An 18525-nucleotide genomic window follows, 5' to 3' on the forward strand; every position below is an offset into this window, starting at 1 on the left:
CTTTTTGCATACTCTGCATCGCACTGCCTAACCACGTGAGTTGGCATGCTTTATTTTTGGCAAAAGTCTACAATTTGACCTCTTATGTAAGCGTGACACAGGGCTATACCTCTCCTAACCCCAACCTCTGCCCCTTTGGGTGATCGTGTCACGAGGCCCATTATCAGCTCGCAGTTGGGTTTGCGTGCTGCGAGCTGCGCTCGCAGCACGACAAACCCAACGTGCTCCTTTACTGCGTTCCCTTTATGAATGTTACTGATAAAGCTCATTGCTATGTGCCCGTTATGTTTAATAGTACAGTGCCAATCAGCATAAACTTCCAAAATGACTCTCGCGCGCTAATCCTCACGAAATTTAAATTCTTTTAACTTTTGGGGTTTCTGTACCCGTAATTCAAAAAAAGACACTTTACGCAAGCATTTTAGCAAAAAAGCGAACTAAATCGCTTCACCCGTTCGTCAGAAAAAAATGATGTCGCAGTTTGTGCGTCGTTTTGGGCTTTGCGATTTTTTGGCTTCCTATGAGCATCGCGCCAAACCCCGCCTATCGTTTTCTGCATCTTATTAGTTTATCTAAATTTTCATAATAGCGATTTGCGATTTATGCGATCGTTTTCTCGGTAGAGCAATTTTTCTCCAAATAAGTCCTTCTCGTTTTCGCGATTTTTCTATCTCAGCGTACCCTATAGTTCGAATTTTTTTTAACTGATGCGTAGGGAAAGGGTAGATCTAACTTTTCATAATAGGGATTTCTCAAATTTGGCTTCGTTTTTGAGATTCGAACGCCAAAAGAATTTGCTAATTATGGCCTAGCGCGCGCACCAGTTTTAGACAGAAAATCGTCTCGATTTTCGGCATTACGAGGGTCCGTTTTAGATTTCGTGAATGACAATTACTTTGTTAGTACATAATGCGTCCTATGCGAGTTGTAGAAAGAATTTCTCGGCGTTTTTTGCTTTTTTCGAGATACCGCCTGTTGGCGTCACTCCTTTGTGACGTCATTGCACGTGATTAAAGTGCTCCTTTCTATTGGCTAAGAAACTAACTGCGTTCTATGATTCCGCGACCCACCCCAAAAAATAGTTTAGGCTTTCCTGAATCTGGCGATGCGCTCAAAAGCCTCGTACGCGAAATTTACAGCGATATAGCGAGCTTTAGATTTTGGAAGTTTATGCTGATTGGCACTGTATTTATCCTCGATAATGTAGCCTGTATAATATGCCTACTCCTTCCTGAAAAGTTTTGAACACAATCCGGGGTTCCTATCTACTGTGACGTCGCAATTTTATGTACATTTTGTTCAAAATACGGGAGAGTATGACATCACAATGAACGTGGATGTCATAAAGGCACCTGTGTGCGTGATTGGTCTAAGTGCGATTGTGACGTCAGTGTATACCGACAGACAAACACTTTGGTTTTTGGGCGATCACGTTTGAGAGCCCCTCACACCAGCGGGCTTCGCCCGCGCGCGCCCTGGTGTTCGGGGAATTACAATACCGCACGTTAAACGCCAGCTGAACCAATAGGTAGCCTCGATACTCCAGACCCTCGCGCGTTAAGGGGGGTGTGGTTGGCGAGAGGGTCTGGACGCACTCTGTAGAAAGCCGTGTGCAGATCACGTGGTTTTTCGACCCGAGTGAGCCAATCACAGGTCTCGATACGAATTAGGACACACGTACACTGATTGGACGCGGACCTAACTTCGTTTCGCTACGAGTAATTTAGTTACGGCGTACGCTACACTGGGTTCCTATGTAATCGAAGGTTCGCTGCTTTTCCGGGGTGCCTTCTCCCTCAGATCTTCGCGTAAAGTCGTTGGCTATCAAAGAACCCGAGGGAACGTCAGCGATTGGGAAAAAGCTCGGGCAGACCTCTTGCGGGCCTTCATCCGACGCTCGCGCAACGACGTCCGTACACGCGCGAAGAGATTTCCTTCGTTTAGGGACTTCCGCGACCGTTTTATCGAGTGGGAGTGCCCATTAGGGGAAGGTACAGTACATTTGTTAACGAAGTTAGGTCCTCGTCCAATCAGTGTACGCGTGTCGTAATTGGTACCGAGACCCGTGATTGGCTCACTCGGCTCGAAAAACCACGTGATCTGCACACGGCTTTCTACAGATAGTCCAGACCCTCGCGCGTTAAGGGGGGTGTGGTTGGCGAGAGGGTCTGGAGCACTCTGTAGAAAGCCGTGTGCAGATCACGTGGTTTTTCGAACCGAGCGAGCCAATCACAGGTCTCGATACGCATTAGGACACACGTACACTGATTGGACGCGGACCTAACTTCGTTAACAAATGTACTATTGTACCTTCCCCTAATGGGCACTCCTACTCGATAAAACGGTCGCGGAAGTTCTAAACGAAGGAAATCTCTTCGCGCGTGTACGGACATCGCTGCGCGAACGTCGGATGAAGGCCCGCAAGAGGTCTGCCCGAGCTTTTTCCCAATCGCTGACGTTCTCTCGGGTTCTTTGATAGCCAACGACTTTACGCGAAGATCTGAAGGAGAAGGCACGCCGGAAAAGCAGCGAACCTTCGATTACATAGGAACCCGTTGTAGCGTACGCCATAACTAAGTTAGGTCCGCGTCCAATCAGTGTACGTGTGTCCTAATTCGTATCGAGACCTGTGATTGGCTCACTCGGTTCGAAAAACCACGTGATCTGCACACGGCTTTCTACAGAGTGCGTCCAGACCCTCTCGCCAACCACACCCCCCTTAACGAGGGTCTGGAGTATCGAGGCTATTCTACAGATTGCGTCCCTCCCTAACGCGCGAGGGTCTGGAGTATCGAGGCTAACCAATAGGAAGCTTCGCTGGTGAACGGCCCACTCGCGAAGCGACGCGTTGCGCGCGTCCAGTTGCGGACTGGCGCAAAGCATATCGTCCGGCTCGCGTTTACAGTAGAAATAACTCGAAACGATTCGCGCTACGGGATCGCGAAGCACGATAAAGTACGAACAAGGCCACGCCTTCTCGGTGACGTCATCGCACATGCCCATCGTATTTGGGCCTTCTATGAATGAATATGCTCGAGTTAATTTGCATTGCCAATAGAGTCTGCTATCTGTGTGGGCGACTGCCCCGTATATCCGTGCCGGTTTGAGTCAGAAGTCGATCGGGGGAGCCGAGTAGATCGCGTAGGCATTTGCGCATTGTCGTTCCGCCCGCTTTTTGATGGTGGATATATACTGCCACGCCTTTTCTATATTGGTTCCTAGTTGGGGGCCTCGGTGTGGTGAAATAGTTTCGTAGGCAGTTATTGCACGGTCGGGTTGCGTAGTCGAAGCGATTTAGTACGGATACGGTGAATTTGACGCCCGAAAAGGCGACGATTTCCGTTCGAGACGTGGGGAGGGAACGCAAAGGCTTTTGTCTACCTCTCGACGCTCGCACCCGACGTACCTTTAGTCGAACAGCATAGAGAATGACCGAGAACGCTGATAGGAGTAGAAGGAGAGCTAAGATCCTTCTTCTTCGCATATGTAAACTAATGAGTGATGACGTTCTCTGTTGACGTCACGTATCACGTGAAGCCTCTAGCACTTCCATTCAATTTCAAATTGACTGTCTGTCGATATAGCGCTTGAGATTTCTTCGTTGTTTAAGTTGAACAATGAAGCAAGCGTATATTATTTTGGGTGTGTTCTTCGGCGCGTTGGGTATCGAATACCACAAGTACGGGAATGTGTATTTCTCGGATAATATATTGCCTCTTGTTGAATCTGCTCGTGCCTGTCTAAACTGGCTTGGTAAGAAAACAGCATGAATTGCATGATGATCGTTGCACATTGACCTTCACAGATCATCATGCAGTTACAGACAGTAAACGCAACCTTTAGTGGATGGCCATGGGATCCGTCCAAAGAGGAAACCCATCTGGTTTTTGATAATTGACTCGAGTAAAAAATGCATGGCTATACTCGCAGTTTCTCTTTCTATATTGCATGTGCTCAGAAAAAGATATCGATGCGGCGAACATAATCATTAAGAAGGCCTTTGACACAGTCGATCACAGTTTACTTCTCCGAGGTCTGTCATCGTGTGGAGTGAAGGGAAAGGTCCTGGCATGGCTCTCTTCTTACCTCTTGGATCGTTGACAATTTGTCTCGGTCGGCTCTACTGCTTCGAACTTGTCGCCAGTTAGGAGAGGAGTGCCTCAAGGTTCAAAATTAGGTCCTCTTTTATTCAATTTCTTCACCCGGAATATCACCTCGGTCGTCTCTTCTCAATCGTCTCTAATCCTTTACGCAGATGATGCCTGTCTTTATTCCAGCAACGAAACTTTTGAGGGAGCGGTTACTCAACTACAACAAGATATTAATAGTGTGACTTCATGGTACTCTGAGAATCTGATGGCTCTCAATGGTCAAAAATCGGCTTTTCTGCTTTTTCCCAAGTTTCGTGATACTGAAGACACGTCGATCTATACGGTTTCGGTCAATAATGTCATTCTGTCGCCTTCACCTCACGTGAGATACCTCGGGGTTTTGATTGATAGTCGTCTATCGTGGAAACCGCAGATGGACAACGTCATTAGGAAGGTTGGCCGAAAAATTGGTGTTCTTTACCGATGTCATCGTCTGTTATCCAACGCAGCTCGACTAGCGTTTGTTCGCTCAGTCATTCAACCGGACCTTGACTACGGGGCTGCCGTTTGGGCGGACGGATCAGCTGGCGTAATCAGCCGCTTAGCACAGATAGAAAAGAGGTATCTCCGTTGTCTGGCTGGTTTGCGTTATGACGATTCTACGGCCTCTGTTGGAGGAGTAGCAGCACTTCTCGATCTATTTCGTCTCAATCCAATTCGCACAAGGCATGCTACTCAACTATAGGAATGTTGAGTTACCGCTGCTTGTGCAACTCCGCCACAGCTTCTGTTCTCGCGGCGAAAATTGGGCGTATTCAGCGCACCGGTGCCGCCACTCGTCTCAGTGCTTCTGGGGTCAACGTCATCCGACCACGCACCGAGGCACTTCGTCGTTCTCCATTCTTTCGGGCTCAAACTCTATGGAATTCGCTTCCGGCAATCATAAGAGGGAGTAATGATCCCGCGATCTTTAAATTGGGCCTGAAGAACTATTTCAATCAAAACTCTGTGTACTGATTTAGAGGTTATATAGTTATAGTTGTAAATATTGTCATTTTTCTCTTTTCTCCTTTTGCTGTCATTCCCCTGTATACGGTTTCCTGGAAGATCGGCCCACGTGCTGAAGGATTTCCGTATTAAAATAAAACTGTGAACTGAACTGAACTGAACTGAAGGAGGAAACGTCCCGGACGTGCGCGAACTCCACGAACAAATCCAAGTTACTACACTGATGCAGTGACCCATTCCAAACAATTGAATAACACTTACTACACAAAAAAACTAACATCTCATACGGTTTGTCTTCAGCCCTGGACGTAACGAACGATGTGAGAGTGAGAGCCGAGGACGGCGTGAGCACACACTTCACGAAACACGGCTCGTCTAAAAAACTCGTCTGCTATTGGATTTTTCGACCTTTTCAACACATCCGTCTGTCTACAACGACGTCACAAGCATGTGACCGCCGCCATTTTAAGTCCAATTCGATAGGCGGAAATGAGCTCTCCTGCCTCGAATCTTTAGTTTCGCTTCTTCGGCAGTAGCTAGAAAGCTTCTGTAGATGTAGGTACACTAGGTTATCGAGCGCCTAAAGCGCAACTTAGCTCTTAGGAGGCTAAACGAAGGTGGGCGTTCCTCTAATTCCTGCGTAATTAGCCCTTTCTCACCCAAAACAGAAGCTAACGTTTTTCGCTTCCAGTGGTGTTATGACGTAATCAATTCGCTGCGTTTTCGCTTGAGAAGCGAAAATTAATTTTTTGCTTAGAGATTTCTCAGAAAAAATAGCATAAAACGTGATGTTGGCCAAATTTTAAACGGAGGATTCGTTTATAAAAATAACAACTGTCTCAGAAAGAGATTTAGAGACTCTTTCTAAGAACGCTCGGACTTCATTGCGTGGGCGCGGTGACAAAGTGTCCCGTATTTTAGACAGACGGATAAATGAATCCATCAATGATCATAAGAAACACGTCACAAAGCCCACTAGTGGCCAGCACATTCGTCGTCGTTTCTTCTTTCTAATGGGTCGAAATCTCTCTATCGTCTTCGATTTGCGCACGGTAGGCGACGTCACTCGAGCGTTCTTCGTCGCCGTGAGCCTCCCCTTTTGTTTTGTTTCTTGTCGTAGCCTGCCCGTCGATCGATTTCGAGTGCGACAACGGGCTCTGCATTTTGAAAGAGTGGCAGTGCGACGACGGCAGAGATTGCTCCGGTATTATTTATTCTCTACGTAGGACGGCGAGTCGGTCTTCGAATTGGTTTCTGCTTGCAGATATTGACGAGTGCAGCGCAGGGAGACACAATTGCGACGTCAACGCCGCGTGCGACAATACGCATCGATCGTTTACGTGCACGTGCAAATCAGGCTGGAGCGGAGACGGTAAACGTGCACTGGTCACTTTCTATTTCGCGCGACCTGTTTTCACGTTCCACGACGTTTTTTTTGTTGCAGACGTCAATGAGTGCGACGCTGGGAATGACTGTCATCCCAACGCGAACTGTGCCAATACGATAGGCTCGTACACTTGCCACTGTCTACCGGGATATATTGGAGATGGGATACTCTGTCGAGGTGAGACATCTTCGTTGATATCGTCTAATAAATTCTGATTTTTGATGTGTGAGTAGACGTTAACGAATGCGATTCGAACTCAGGTGGATGTAGTAGCGATGCCAATTGCACCAACGTTCCGGGATCGCGGCTGTGCACTTGCAAAAGCGGTTTTACAGGTGATGGAATTCGGTGCACTGACATTGACGAGTGCGAGACGAAAAAGGCAAGGTGTGATCCGAAGGCAGACTGCATCGACAGAAACGGATCGTACGACTGTCAGTGTCGTGACGGTTACAAAGGAGATGGATTTCAATGCATCAGTAAGAAATATTTAGTATTGAATTGATTAAAACGAACGAGATTGTCTTCGCGCGGCAGACGTAAATGAATGTATAGCCAACGCTCCGGCATGTCACGACGAACACGCCGTTTGCCACGACAACGATGGGTCGTTCTCTTGCAATTGTACGAGCGGATTCAAAAACGTTGGTCCAGACTCTTGTGAAGGTCAGTCGAATGTGTGTGTAATAGATTGGTTGGTTGAAAGCAAGAACGTGTTCTAGATGTCAATGAGTGCCTAGACGAAACTTACGCTTGTCGCGAGCATTCTCACTGTGTTAATCGAATTGGAAAGAAATATAAATGTGTCTGCGATACGGGCTATCTACGAAATGGGACAATTTGCTCAGGTCGATTTAACAGTAGTTGAATATCTCAGGTGTGATAGGAGTGTTTTTTTTTAGAAATCCACGAGTGTGCTAACGGTTTTCACACTTGCCACGAAAACGCTTTTTGCATCAACGTTGCCGGGTCGTTTACGTGTGCCTGTTGCCGATTTATCGGCGACGGCTTCGGGAAGTGCGACGATATCGACGAGTGTCAAGCAGGAACGAACAAATGCCATGCACGTCCAAGCGGACTGTTCCAACGTCAATGGATCGTACAAATGCCAGTGCCGTTCTGGCTGGAGCGGAGATGGCTATGTTTGCGCAGGTTTGACTGATATAATTCCAATATGAATTACTCAAATTTAATAGCATTGATTTTTTTGTTGGACGTGAACGAATGTGATGATGGTTCACACAAATGCGATGAAAATGCACACTGTACTAACAGGGAGGGATCGTATGACTGCACTTGCAAACAAGGCTATAGGGGAAATGGAAAACAATGCGACGGTCAGTTTTTTTTTCTGGCTCCGAGAGTGCGTTTTTCATGTTTCCTTTCTAGACATTGACGAATGTGTTGAAAAAAGAGACAACTGCTCTCTCAATGCGGACTGCATAGATGAAGAGGGAGGCTTTCGCTGCGAGTGTGACGACGGCTATACTGGCGACGGAGTGACCTGTTCCGACATCGACGAGTGCACAGTTGGGTCGGCTAAATGCCCAGAATATTCCCAGTGCGTCAACGAAAACGGAAAGTACTCGTGCCTATGCGACGATGGGTTCAGGACCAAAGTGCAAAGGTGAGTTTTGTTTGTCGAATTTTGTTTTTTTATTGATGTGACGTTCTGCAGATATTAGCGAGTGCAAGGAAAAAAGTCACAAGTGTGGCGATCATGCAGAGTGTCGCAACAGGGCTCCTTTTTACAAATGCTCATGCGAGGAGGGATGGGAACTCGAGAAAAACGGCTGCGACTGCTCAAACGTCAACGAATGCGACAAGGGATCGCATGAATGCGACGAAAATGCTCGTTGTGATGATACGGACGAATCATACAACTGTAGCTGTTTGTCCGGATATTCTGGCAACGGAACAGAATGCACTGGTAGCGCGAATAGAGACAAAGTGTGAATGAATGAATGAATGAGAACGCTTTTTCCTTTGCAGATGTTAACGAATGTCTTACTCAGACGGACGACTGTGATTCGAACGCCGATTGCACGAATACAGACGGCGGTTTCTTTTGCACGTGCCTCGACGGCTTCACCGGAAATGGAATGTCCTTCCAAGGTAGATGATAAAGAGTCTTTTTTTTCGAGCTCTTCTAATTTTTATTGCGTACTACAATGCAGATATTGATGAATGCGCAATTGGTGCCCACAATTGCGATATCAATGCAAAGTGTAAAAATCGAATTGGCTCTTTCAAGTGCAATTGTAAGTCCGGCTACACCGGCAGTGGAACACATTGCACCGATAATTAGTGAAGGCGAAGAAAATCCTCCTCCCTGCCACGTTAACGCAAATTGTATCAATCAAAACGGTTCACGTGAATGTCAGTGTAAATCGGGATTCACCGGAAACGGTGTCTCGTGCAGCGGTACGTATCTCTTCCTTATCATCTCTCGATTCTTTCATAATTTTTTCCCCGTCTCTAGATGTCGACGAGTGGCGCGCGATTGGCAGGACGCGCGCGGCATATGGCACAACGCGGCGAAAAACTTTCTCGTTTGGATCAACGAGGAGGATCACGTACGCGTCGTAGCGATGCAGAACGGCGGCGACATGCGCGCCGTGTTCGCGCGCTTCTGCGACGGATTGTGACGCGTCGAGGTTTTTCGGCGCGCTTCTCACGCAGGACGAAGACGAATACGCTCCCACGGCTCCCGTCGAACAGAAGCCGTCGTTCAGCGCTCCCAAAGCCGTTTTTGCAAGGTCCGCCCGGCGATGACGTAAGTACAGAAAAAAGAGAAATTTTAATTAAACATGTATTTGACGTCACTAAAAATTTTAATTAAAGAAACGTACATGCAGTCACTAATAATTCGATTTTTATTTTATTGATTATTGATTCCTATAATGTATTGGCAGGATATTGTCCATTTTCCAGAAATGTGCTTGGTTGTTTGCCTTTGGGGGATGTGCTCTGCGTTTGGACGTCTGGCTGACGCCACATGTCTTCGTCTCACTTCTCCTTTAGTTGCGTTGGCCTTTTTTGTGGGGAATCAGCTAGCGTATAGTCGGTATTACTGATGTGTTTTTGGTTCTTCGTAGTGGGTAAAACGCCTGACCCCTCGATTCGCACCTCCGAATCGTCTCGCCTATGGGAAGCGACGCCGACGCGCTCCACGCTGGGCGGCGGCCGACGCAATCGCTGGGACGAAACCCCAAAGGGGGAACCGTCATTGGTAAAAACTGCATCGCTCACACTGACGTAGAGATAACAGCCTAGTAAAAAAACAGACTTTAAAAGAATCGTGAAAAGAAAAAAATTCGCTTCGCCTATTGGGTCAGAACGTCGGCCCAAATTCATTTCCCGAAATAACGCAACTAATGTCTTAAAGTTTGTTCAAACTCTCGGACTACAGTAGGCAAATAATTTCCGCTCATTGACGCTATCATTATAATCAATACTGGCGAGGTGGTACGCCCTGTCATCGATGACATATACACTTTGCCTTTCGGTTCTGTACAGTAGTCCCTCAAGGTGGACTGATCTTATTCCCGCCGATGAGATCAGAATCAAACGATTGAACGAGACTCGGAATGCTAGAATAATGCATAATAAATAATCACGTGACTATGTATTCATGATACCTTGGTAGAAGGTTCCTTCGATGGGAGTCAATAAGCAACGGATTAAATCGTCCGTTATTATGTCCAAACAGGAGGAGAGAAAACTTCTCAATGCTGTAATAAAATTGAGATTTTGATTATGGTCACGTGATTATTAGCGTATTTAATTGATTTACCTGTGAGTGCTCCCGCTCTTGCGTCCATGGTGAGTTGCCATGTGAACGCGCCTCCTTTCGCTTTTTCGTTTTCGAATTCCTTTTGGGAGCGCGGGAATGCGTTGCGCCAGAGGAGAAGCATCCTCGGAATGTGATTCTTCACAACCGAAGATCCTAAATAAAAAAAGAAAAAAATTGGGACAATACAATCTTTATTATTATTTGAATAGCAGGTTTTTCTAAGAGCACCTGCGCAGCTGAAACGAGTGCTCTCTTTCGCTCGCAGCGTCGTACAGGATATAGGGAGACGCGTCTAATTAGACAATGAATCATTTCGTCGACGAAGCCAATATCATACCAATGAAAGTTCCTGCACGTTTGCACGCGTCGAGCCACTTGCTGGACACGATCATTTTCCCTCGAGCAACAACGCACAAAAATTTGATGTTTTTCATAACCTGACATCAAGTCACGTGGTATAAGACATATAAATTCATCCTATTTACCTTATCTGCTATGAGATGAGTACACTCAAAAACGGACTTGACTAATTTCCCTCCCAGATTCCGTACAATCTAAACAAAGACATAAAATAAAGAACGCTCATGCAGCTATTATTTCTTTTACCCTTTCCGCAGCCGTACTACGTAAACCAGTGAACATGACTTTAGGAACGTCTGGAGACGGCAAAGAAGCTAAAGAATAAATAACTAAACTGCCAAGATTAATACATGGAATTTTGTACCTGTCGTAGCGGCGGCTGACGGTTTTGAAGCTCGTCGTCGTTTCGACGACGGTGCTTCAACCACCTATAACATATACAGTGGGGTCAGAAAGTTTTCGGCACCTTTAAGAATAATATAGTTTATGCCTTTGCGATCCAATCTGTACACTTTTCCAGCCCCAAAACACTTTTTAAATGCCGAATACAACAGGTTTAGATGCCCTTAGTGCCCGGTACACCTTTGTCTAAACTAGTAACACGGACAGGAGGCCTTCGACACTATCCGCCTAAATAGACATACATTATTTGTCATGCAAAATACTCTTCCACGCCTGTGATAATAAAGTAGACACCTCGTCGTCCAATGGTAGGAGAGATGCTAAATTATTGGTGCCTGTTGTATGTGACGTCATAATGTGTTTTTGCGTGTGTGAATTTGAGAGAGTTATGGCCAAGACGCGAAATCTGTCACTCGAAGAAAGGGCTGCAATAGTGACCCTACACAAAGAGGGCTACAACCAGACTGCTATTAGCCGAAAATTATCGGTCTCGCGATCGGCCATTTAAGAAATAATACGAAAGAAAAACGAAACCGGCACTGTTGCCGATCGGAAACGATCTGGAAGACCGCGAAAAACCACGGAGCGCCAGGACGAGTACCTGGTGCTTTCGTCGCGACGTAATAAGAGGGCCACGGCGGCACAACTTCGAAAAGAGCTGGAAAATGCGACGGGAATCAACGTGTCGAAGACGACAGTAAAAGTTCGTCTGCATGAAGCCGGTATAAGAGGGTGCGTTGCTGTGAGAAAGCCGTTGTTGAGCGAAAAACACCGCAAAAATCGACGGCAGTGGGCAAAAGTTAGGAAGGAATGGGGGGGAAGACGAATGGTCGCGTGTCGTCTTCTCGGATGAGTCGTCGTTCGAGTTGTTTGGGAGCTCGCAGCAGCTCTACGTGCACCGCAAACCCGGAGAAAAGTTTTTGCGCCAATGCCTAGCGCCAACTGTGAAGTTTGGTGGCGGCAAAGTGATGGTTTGGGGTTCGATGGCGCAGTCAGGAGTGGGAAGTTTACGAATAATGGAAGGGTCTGTGACGTCAGCATCGTACGTTCGACTTCTTTCAACGTGCTTACAAAGAGATGGCGAGTCTCTTGTTGGCGACAACTTCATTTTTCAACAGGACAACGCGCCGGCGCATACGGCGAAAGCAACCAAAAACTGGTTCGAGCGAAAAAAAATTGATGTTCTGCAATGGCCCGCCCAGAGTCCTGATTTGAACCCAATCGAACATCTTTGGGTCATTATGAAGCGAAGAGTGGCTCAGAAATGCCCTCAGAGCATTCCACATCTCATAAAAATAATTGAAGAGGTGTGGAAAAGTATTTCGTCGGAGACCACTAAACGTTTAGTTCAGAGCATGCCTCGTAGAGTTAGGGCGGTAATAGGCGCTAAAGGCGGGTCTACTCGGTACTAAATAAAAGGTGGACGTCCCTGTGATATCTACGCGGTATACTGGGGGTTTTGGGGATTTTCCTGATGTTATACATACTTGCCGTGCAAAAAACTACTCTAGTTTGGATCGTATAGCCGTTAAGTGGGTAAATTTGGAAGGTGCCGAAAACTTTCTGACCCCACTGTATATATATAAATATATTTATAGGTTGAGTCACTAACTGCTGAGTCGTCTTCGTCTTCTGCGAGTGGGCCACGCTTTTGTCCCTTTCCGCGTCCTCTAGACGACTTGGACGCTTGAGAAGTGCTCTCCTGTTAATTAACAGTGTCCGTTCGAAAGTTTTCCCCCCACCCACCTTTCAACTAACCTGCGAGTCTTTCTTCGTTGATGGGCGCCCTCTTTTACCCCTGCCTCTACCTAGGATTGATTTTGCCAACGTTTGAATTATGCATAACGTCGACGATGCGTACCTCTACGGCCTCGACCGTTTGTTTGTCTATGATTTGCTCCATTCGTCGAGGAAGTATCTTCGCTGTCGTTGTCTCTCGGCAAACTAGGCTCTTCATTCTCTTGAAGAAAATTTCAACGACGAGACATGTTGAGCGATGAAAGAATACCTTCAGCAAAACGAACAGTTTTTCTTCTACCTGTGGCTACAACTGGCGGACTGTCGTCATCACTAGGTGGCCGAGAAGCTAAAGAGGAAAGGACTCTGGGGTGTTGAGCTCAAAATTTCATAAAATTACATACTAGCGACGTCCTGTGGAGGAGTACCTCCATCTCCTCTGCACGCGGCTCGTCGTCGTCTTTTTGCTTCTTTTCCTTATTTCTATCACCATCAGAAGATGTTTCCACAATTACAGGTGATGCCTCTTGAGGCGAGGGTATCCCATAAGCCAAAGTCTGCGCATTATCAGGCACGGCGTACGCTTGAGTCAAATTATCGGCATCTAGAGAAGAAACTAGATAAAAAAAGTGATACATAAAGAAACTATGGGTGTACCTTCATTGATCTCCTCTTTCTCATCGATGAGATGATCGGCAGATCCGTGCAAAGTCTCTTCGGTCTTTTCCACACACCCACCACCCTTCTCTGACGACGTCATTCTTCTCTGCATTGATAGAATCGGCTCAGAATTGCCCTTCGATTCCGTATCCGAAGCAGGCGTAGTCGAAGAAGCGGAAGCCCCATGGCCACCCAGAAAATACATACACTCAACACGTGACAATCGTATCGAGCTTTCATTGGTCAGCTCATATCGGCAAGCACGTTTGAGAGAGCTAAAGGGGAGGGGGGAAATCATCTCAAGAGTAATAAGCTAGAGTTACACGTTTCTCTAGTACCTGGCCTCTGTACGTCCCATTTCTGCTACCCATATCATATATCATTGACACGTCAACTGCAGCTTCGATGCAAGCGTGCTTTCGAGACAAACCCTAAACGTTTCTCTAGTCATATCTACACTATAGCAAAAACTATTTATTACTCTTATAGGAAGACGTATGTGGCATGACGCGTCTCTTCCTATGAGAGTCTCTCCTAGTATGTAGAAAGAAAAAATTCGAAATGTAGAGATATTAGGATAAGGATAGGGTTTTTACCTTCGTATATTAGATAGAATTCTTCTGCTACTCCCGCCTGCTTTAGGACTTTGAAATGGCCAATCTAGAGTATCGTCGTCGCGCGCGCGCCACGCGAAAGGTGTTCCTTTCGCTCTACCGGCTTTCTAGTTGTTTCTCCTAACTCGTCGTCAGTCGAGTCGCCGCTGACCACCGGAGTTGGACTCGCTATTGACATCGTTAATCTTGTACAATTGGTTGATATCAACGTCTGCGTAGCGCGCTTTCGCGATTATTGGTACATATGTTTTTTTTTGTATAATAGTGATGGGGCTATGGTCCTTCTTTTTCCTGCAGTCTGATATAATGTGCGTGTGACTTAGTAAGAGAGACAAAAAAAAAGCGCATGCAATGTCAATTAGTCACATTTTTCCGTCTCGGGCCTATCAAGAAAATATTTGTCGAGACAGAACTCATCATGTTCGTGCAAAACAGGATGCCCAATCTTCGCGGAATCGTGCCAGTGAATTTTTCTATTCAGAAAAACAGGATAGGTCACTTCTGAATCTCTCCCCGCCCAATCGAAGTCGATGATTCTCACTTCATATTCATTATTAATGAGGACGTTGACGTCACGAAAATCGCCGTGAACGTAATTCACGCCATCGCCAGGTCCCTTGTACAAGGTGTCGAGAGCGGCTTTGACGGACTTGTACGCTTCATCCTTTTCGAACCCCTGCATTATCGCTTCGTTAAATGTGACAAATTTTTTGTCACATTTCTCCATGACGACCATTTGAAAAGGACCGACCTTTTTAACGCCATGCAATGCGGGAGCAATTCTCTTATCGGAGCAGAACCTGTGCACTTTGTCGCCGTATTTTTCGTCTGTGAATTTGACAATCACGTCATCTGACCCCCACTTAGCAAGAAACATCAATGGGCGGTTACTAAACGCCTCCTTGAATTTGAGACGTTTGCCATTAAAGACTCCATCAGTGGGTAGAGAGGGAAACAACTCTTCAGGGCGCTGTGGCTCCTTGTAGTCCGTATAATACTCTTTGAGACGATCGACGGCGCAGCGCAAATTGGAGAGGAATTCCCGTATAGGCTGCAACGTGTGGGAGAGATCCACTGAGGCCAATTCACAGAAGCTTATCTTTTCCACAGAAAGTTCCTCGCCGCATTCCACAATCGTAACAACGCCGAACAGAATAAGTTTATTCCCTGAAAGGGTAGCGGCATAACATGGAAAGAGTCCGCCTGTGCCGAGATTTCCGTTCGGACCCCATTTTGGAGGAAGCTTGTCACGAAAGTCTTCGTAGTATCTTAATACCTGAAAAAGAGGGTCGCCCGTCGTCAAAACATGCAATTTTCCTTCTATAACGAAGATGACGATCACGTCTTCGTAAAGAAAAGCTCCGTCGTTTGGATACGGCCCTTTGGAACTTCGTTGTGACTTGGCTTTACCATCCGCTTCGTTTGATTTTGCTTCTTTGGATCTCGCTGCCGCCGCCGCCGCCGCGTCAGACCGATCATCAAATTTCTCCTCTTCAATCTTCACAGATTTACCCTTCTTTTTTGACTTCGTTCCTTCGGATCCCGCCGAGCCAGAAGATTTCTTCTTATCAGATTTGGCTTTACCATCCGCTTCGTTTGATTTTGCTTCTTCGGATCTCGCTGCCGCCGCCGCCGCCGTGTCAGACCGATCATCAAATTTCTCCTCTTCAATCTTCACAGATTTACCCTTCTTTTTTGACTTCGTTCCTTCGGATCCCGCCGAGCCAGAAGATTTCTCCTTATCAGATTTCCTTTTTTCTTCAGATCTGGCTGATCTTGTTTCTGCTGTCTTCGCTCCTCTCGTTTCCAATTTGCAGTCTAACGCCTCCTCCAAACAAGCATTGACAGCCTTCATCAGGTCGGCCTCGCTTTTGTGTTCTTTTTGACGTCCCAAGTGTTGGAGACGTTCTGCACAGCCATGAGGCAGTTTTTTTTCAGATGCAGTTGTTTTCTTTACTTCTTCTTCTTCTTCACTCCACCGCCACTTCTTTCTCGTCTTCTTGCTGAACGTTTGAAAATGCTCAAAAAACAGAGGAGAGTGCTGAAATTGCGCATGTCTCTCTCGAAACTCATGGCGATACTCAGGCGTGGAACCAGTAGCGTGAGGCGCTTTTCTATTCGGTGCCTTCGAACACAGAAGAGTACAAGCCGTGAAAAAAAGGAAAGACGCGACTCGTAACGCGCATCAATATTACCTCGACAAAGACCTTGACTTGCATTGACTTCTGGATCCGACCGTCATGGAGGGTTGTCTCGCAGTGATACGTGCCGGCGTCACCCAGCTTTGCAAACGGGATGACTAGGTCCTGGTCCCCTTCCAGCTCTTGAATCACTGTCGGCTTATCATTTGTTACTCGTCTGTGCTTCCAAGAGACCATTGAAATGGCGTCTGGTAATAGACACGGTATCGTGATCACTTCACCCACGTCGAAACTGAACCCTACACACAAAGTAGACGAATTAAGACCTTGCCATGCCTTTGCTCGTCGACGTCGTCGGTCAGAGGAACCTTCCTACCTGTTTTCGCTGAAAGCGCAGCGTCAAGGCGTTTCTTCATCTCTTTTATCTCTTCGTCGCGCGCCGCCATCTTCATCTTCATCTCTTTGATCTCTTTGTCACGCGCCGCCATCTCTTCGTCGCGCGCCGCCATCTCTTCGTCGCGCGCCGCCATCTTTCTCCTCATCTCATCAATCTCTTTGGCCAGATCTGCCAACGCTGTCGTCTCTACGGCGGGAGCAAATTCCATCGCCGCGATGCCTTTCGTGAGATCTACCAACAGTTTAGAAACGACTCCAATCGCACACAGTACCGTACTTTCGACATCATCGCCTTTGCTCGTCGCTCCAGACATTTCGAATATTCGCTTTCGACTTCCACTAACCGCTTTCGAAGACCGTTTATGCCACGTCACGTGACGTTGCGTCATAGGCTAGTAGAGCGCGCGCAGCACTTGCGATTGACGACGTACGCTAGGACAGTCGCTAGGACCTACTACTTCCGATCCCTATGGAAACCTTCGAAGCCCCAACGCAACAAACGCGACACGTTTCACTGGCGCACGCTAACAAAATCATATAAAAAATTTCCTGTAAGTCAAAAAGAAAATCACACAAAAAACACGCATACCAAAATACAAAATACGTGCACTTAAAAGATACTTACCAGATCAAATTACTTTATCCCTTATTTCAACATCTGCTCCTCTTTCAAGTAAAGCAGATTATGAACAGGCGTACGCTACTCTTCCCGCTACAATTGTCGACATCTGTCGATATCAGGCGAAGGTCTGCGTCAAAACAAAGCAAATCACCTCGTTTTCCCACAGAAAGTTCACCAATTCCAGCAATCCCAGCAATTCTAAACACGAATCTCTTTCAGAACCATAGAAAAATAAAGAAAAAATACCGAGCAGGCGTCTCCGCTAGCATCTGCACTGCTGACCCAATAGACACTCCAAGATTATTGACCAAGAAATAAAAAGTCTGAAGTAGAGACGAACAGCTGCCAGCTAGCGTATCCGTACTCGTGTGGCGTCGCAAGACACTTCAACTAAGAACAGTAAATTTTAGACCATGTATGTAATGACTATAGATATCATACGCTGTCTTCCATTGTACATGACCTTCTGTCCAGGCAGGGGCTCTTGCACAGCGTCCGTAACAAAGGCAATGCTTGACGAGCGCAAACGGCAGTCGTCAATGTTAGCGGATGACTAAAAAATCAATAAATAAATAATTCTATATAAGCTATACTGTTTTGTACACGTGCGATAAATCGCCGACGAGTTCAATAGAAGGCGGTTTCAAGTTCTCGAATCGTCGTCGGCGTACGCCGTCGTCGTCGCCGACGTGAGCCGTCGCCGCCGCCCCCGACGACGATTTCCTCAACGACGGATCGGAATCGGCACCGCCGGTGACGTCATATTCCGTCGTTTCCGTTTCGGCGGCGAGCGACGGATCGCTCGAGCTGAGATGTTTCGCGAGACGACGGAGTAGCGGTCGTCGACGTCGTCGGTGGCGATGTCCCGTATGCGATAGATCGACGGCGTCAGTCATGATCGCGAATCGGATCCGCGCGGAGTCGGTTCCAGCTTGCATCCGGTTTTTTTCCGATAGTGTGCGACGCCCCGGGGGTTTTCTTTTTTCTCTCTCTCTAAACGAAAGGCGAACGCTAACAGTTCGAGGAAGCCGTTTTCCTTATTCTATTTGGATCGTCGCGACGCGGGGTCCCCCCTTCGACGACGGTCTCGATTACGATTAGTAGGTACAGTAGTGAGATACCGCGAGTGTTGAAGAGAACGCAAATTCGATTGAGAGATCTCACGCTTCGGTGGCTCGCACGTTACGTTGGGAACCGTCGAAGGAATGTCCGCTCGCTCGCTCGCTCTCTCTCTCTCTTGCGCGCGCGCGTCGGGTCGAAATCGGGGAAACGAAACGTCGACGGGAGCCTATAGTATATTTGGATCGCGGC

At 46.9% G+C, this 18525-nt stretch overlaps 3 protein-coding genes across 5 annotated transcripts; 1 reads left to right on the forward strand and 2 right to left on the reverse strand.

The window, feature by feature from the left end:
• Positions 1-6112: 6112 nt before the first annotated feature.
• On the forward strand, positions 6113-8851 carry LOC136188461 (fibrillin-2-like). Its single transcript, XM_065976193.1, has 15 exons — positions 6113-6116; positions 6220-6303; positions 6364-6471; positions 6544-6663; positions 6720-6965; positions 7024-7152; positions 7209-7334; positions 7389-7523; positions 7561-7638; positions 7683-7823; positions 7876-8008; positions 8049-8113; positions 8165-8416; positions 8479-8601; positions 8664-8851. The coding sequence occupies exons 1-15, from the start codon at positions 6113-6115 to the stop codon at positions 8792-8794; spliced, it is 1875 nt and encodes a 624-aa protein (XP_065832265.1). The 3' UTR covers positions 8795-8851.
• Positions 8852-9783: 932 nt separating this feature from the next.
• LOC136188264 (PAX-interacting protein 1-like) lies at positions 9784-13710 on the reverse strand. Its single transcript, XM_065976008.1, has 14 exons — positions 13439-13710; positions 13186-13385; positions 13053-13130; positions 12906-13004; positions 12803-12852; positions 12657-12746; positions 11007-11070; positions 10889-10956; positions 10768-10836; positions 10620-10719; positions 10511-10574; positions 10283-10435; positions 10128-10220; positions 9784-10079 (listed from the first exon to the last, which is right to left on the reverse strand). The coding sequence occupies exons 8-14, from the start codon at positions 10922-10924 to the stop codon at positions 10013-10015; spliced, it is 582 nt and encodes a 193-aa protein (XP_065832080.1). The 5' UTR covers positions 10925-10956; positions 11007-11070; positions 12657-12746; positions 12803-12852; positions 12906-13004; positions 13053-13130; positions 13186-13385; positions 13439-13710; the 3' UTR covers positions 9784-10012.
• A 588-nt stretch (positions 13711-14298) lies between these two features.
• Positions 14299-17001, reverse strand: LOC136188250 (neurofilament medium polypeptide-like). 3 transcript variants are annotated; one of them, XM_065975971.1, is made up of 5 exons: positions 16870-17001; positions 16683-16824; positions 16573-16619; positions 16251-16495; positions 14299-16180 (listed from the first exon to the last, which is right to left on the reverse strand). In XM_065975971.1, the coding sequence occupies exons 1-5, from the start codon at positions 16979-16981 to the stop codon at positions 14414-14416; spliced, it is 2313 nt and encodes a 770-aa protein (XP_065832043.1). In that variant the 5' UTR covers positions 16982-17001; the 3' UTR covers positions 14299-14413. The 3 variants fall into 3 exon arrangements, with proteins under 3 accessions (XP_065832043.1, XP_065832042.1, XP_065832040.1); XM_065975970.1 differs by having other exon boundaries at positions 16573-16631; positions 16674-16824; XM_065975968.1 differs by having other exon boundaries at positions 16573-16824.
• Positions 17002-18525: the final 1524 nt, after the last annotated feature.

Source organism: Oscarella lobularis, chromosome 6 (assembly GCF_947507565.1).
Source record: "Oscarella lobularis chromosome 6, ooOscLobu1.1, whole genome shotgun sequence".
In the NCBI taxonomy this organism is placed as follows: Eukaryota; Metazoa; Porifera; class Homoscleromorpha; order Homosclerophorida; family Oscarellidae; genus Oscarella; species Oscarella lobularis.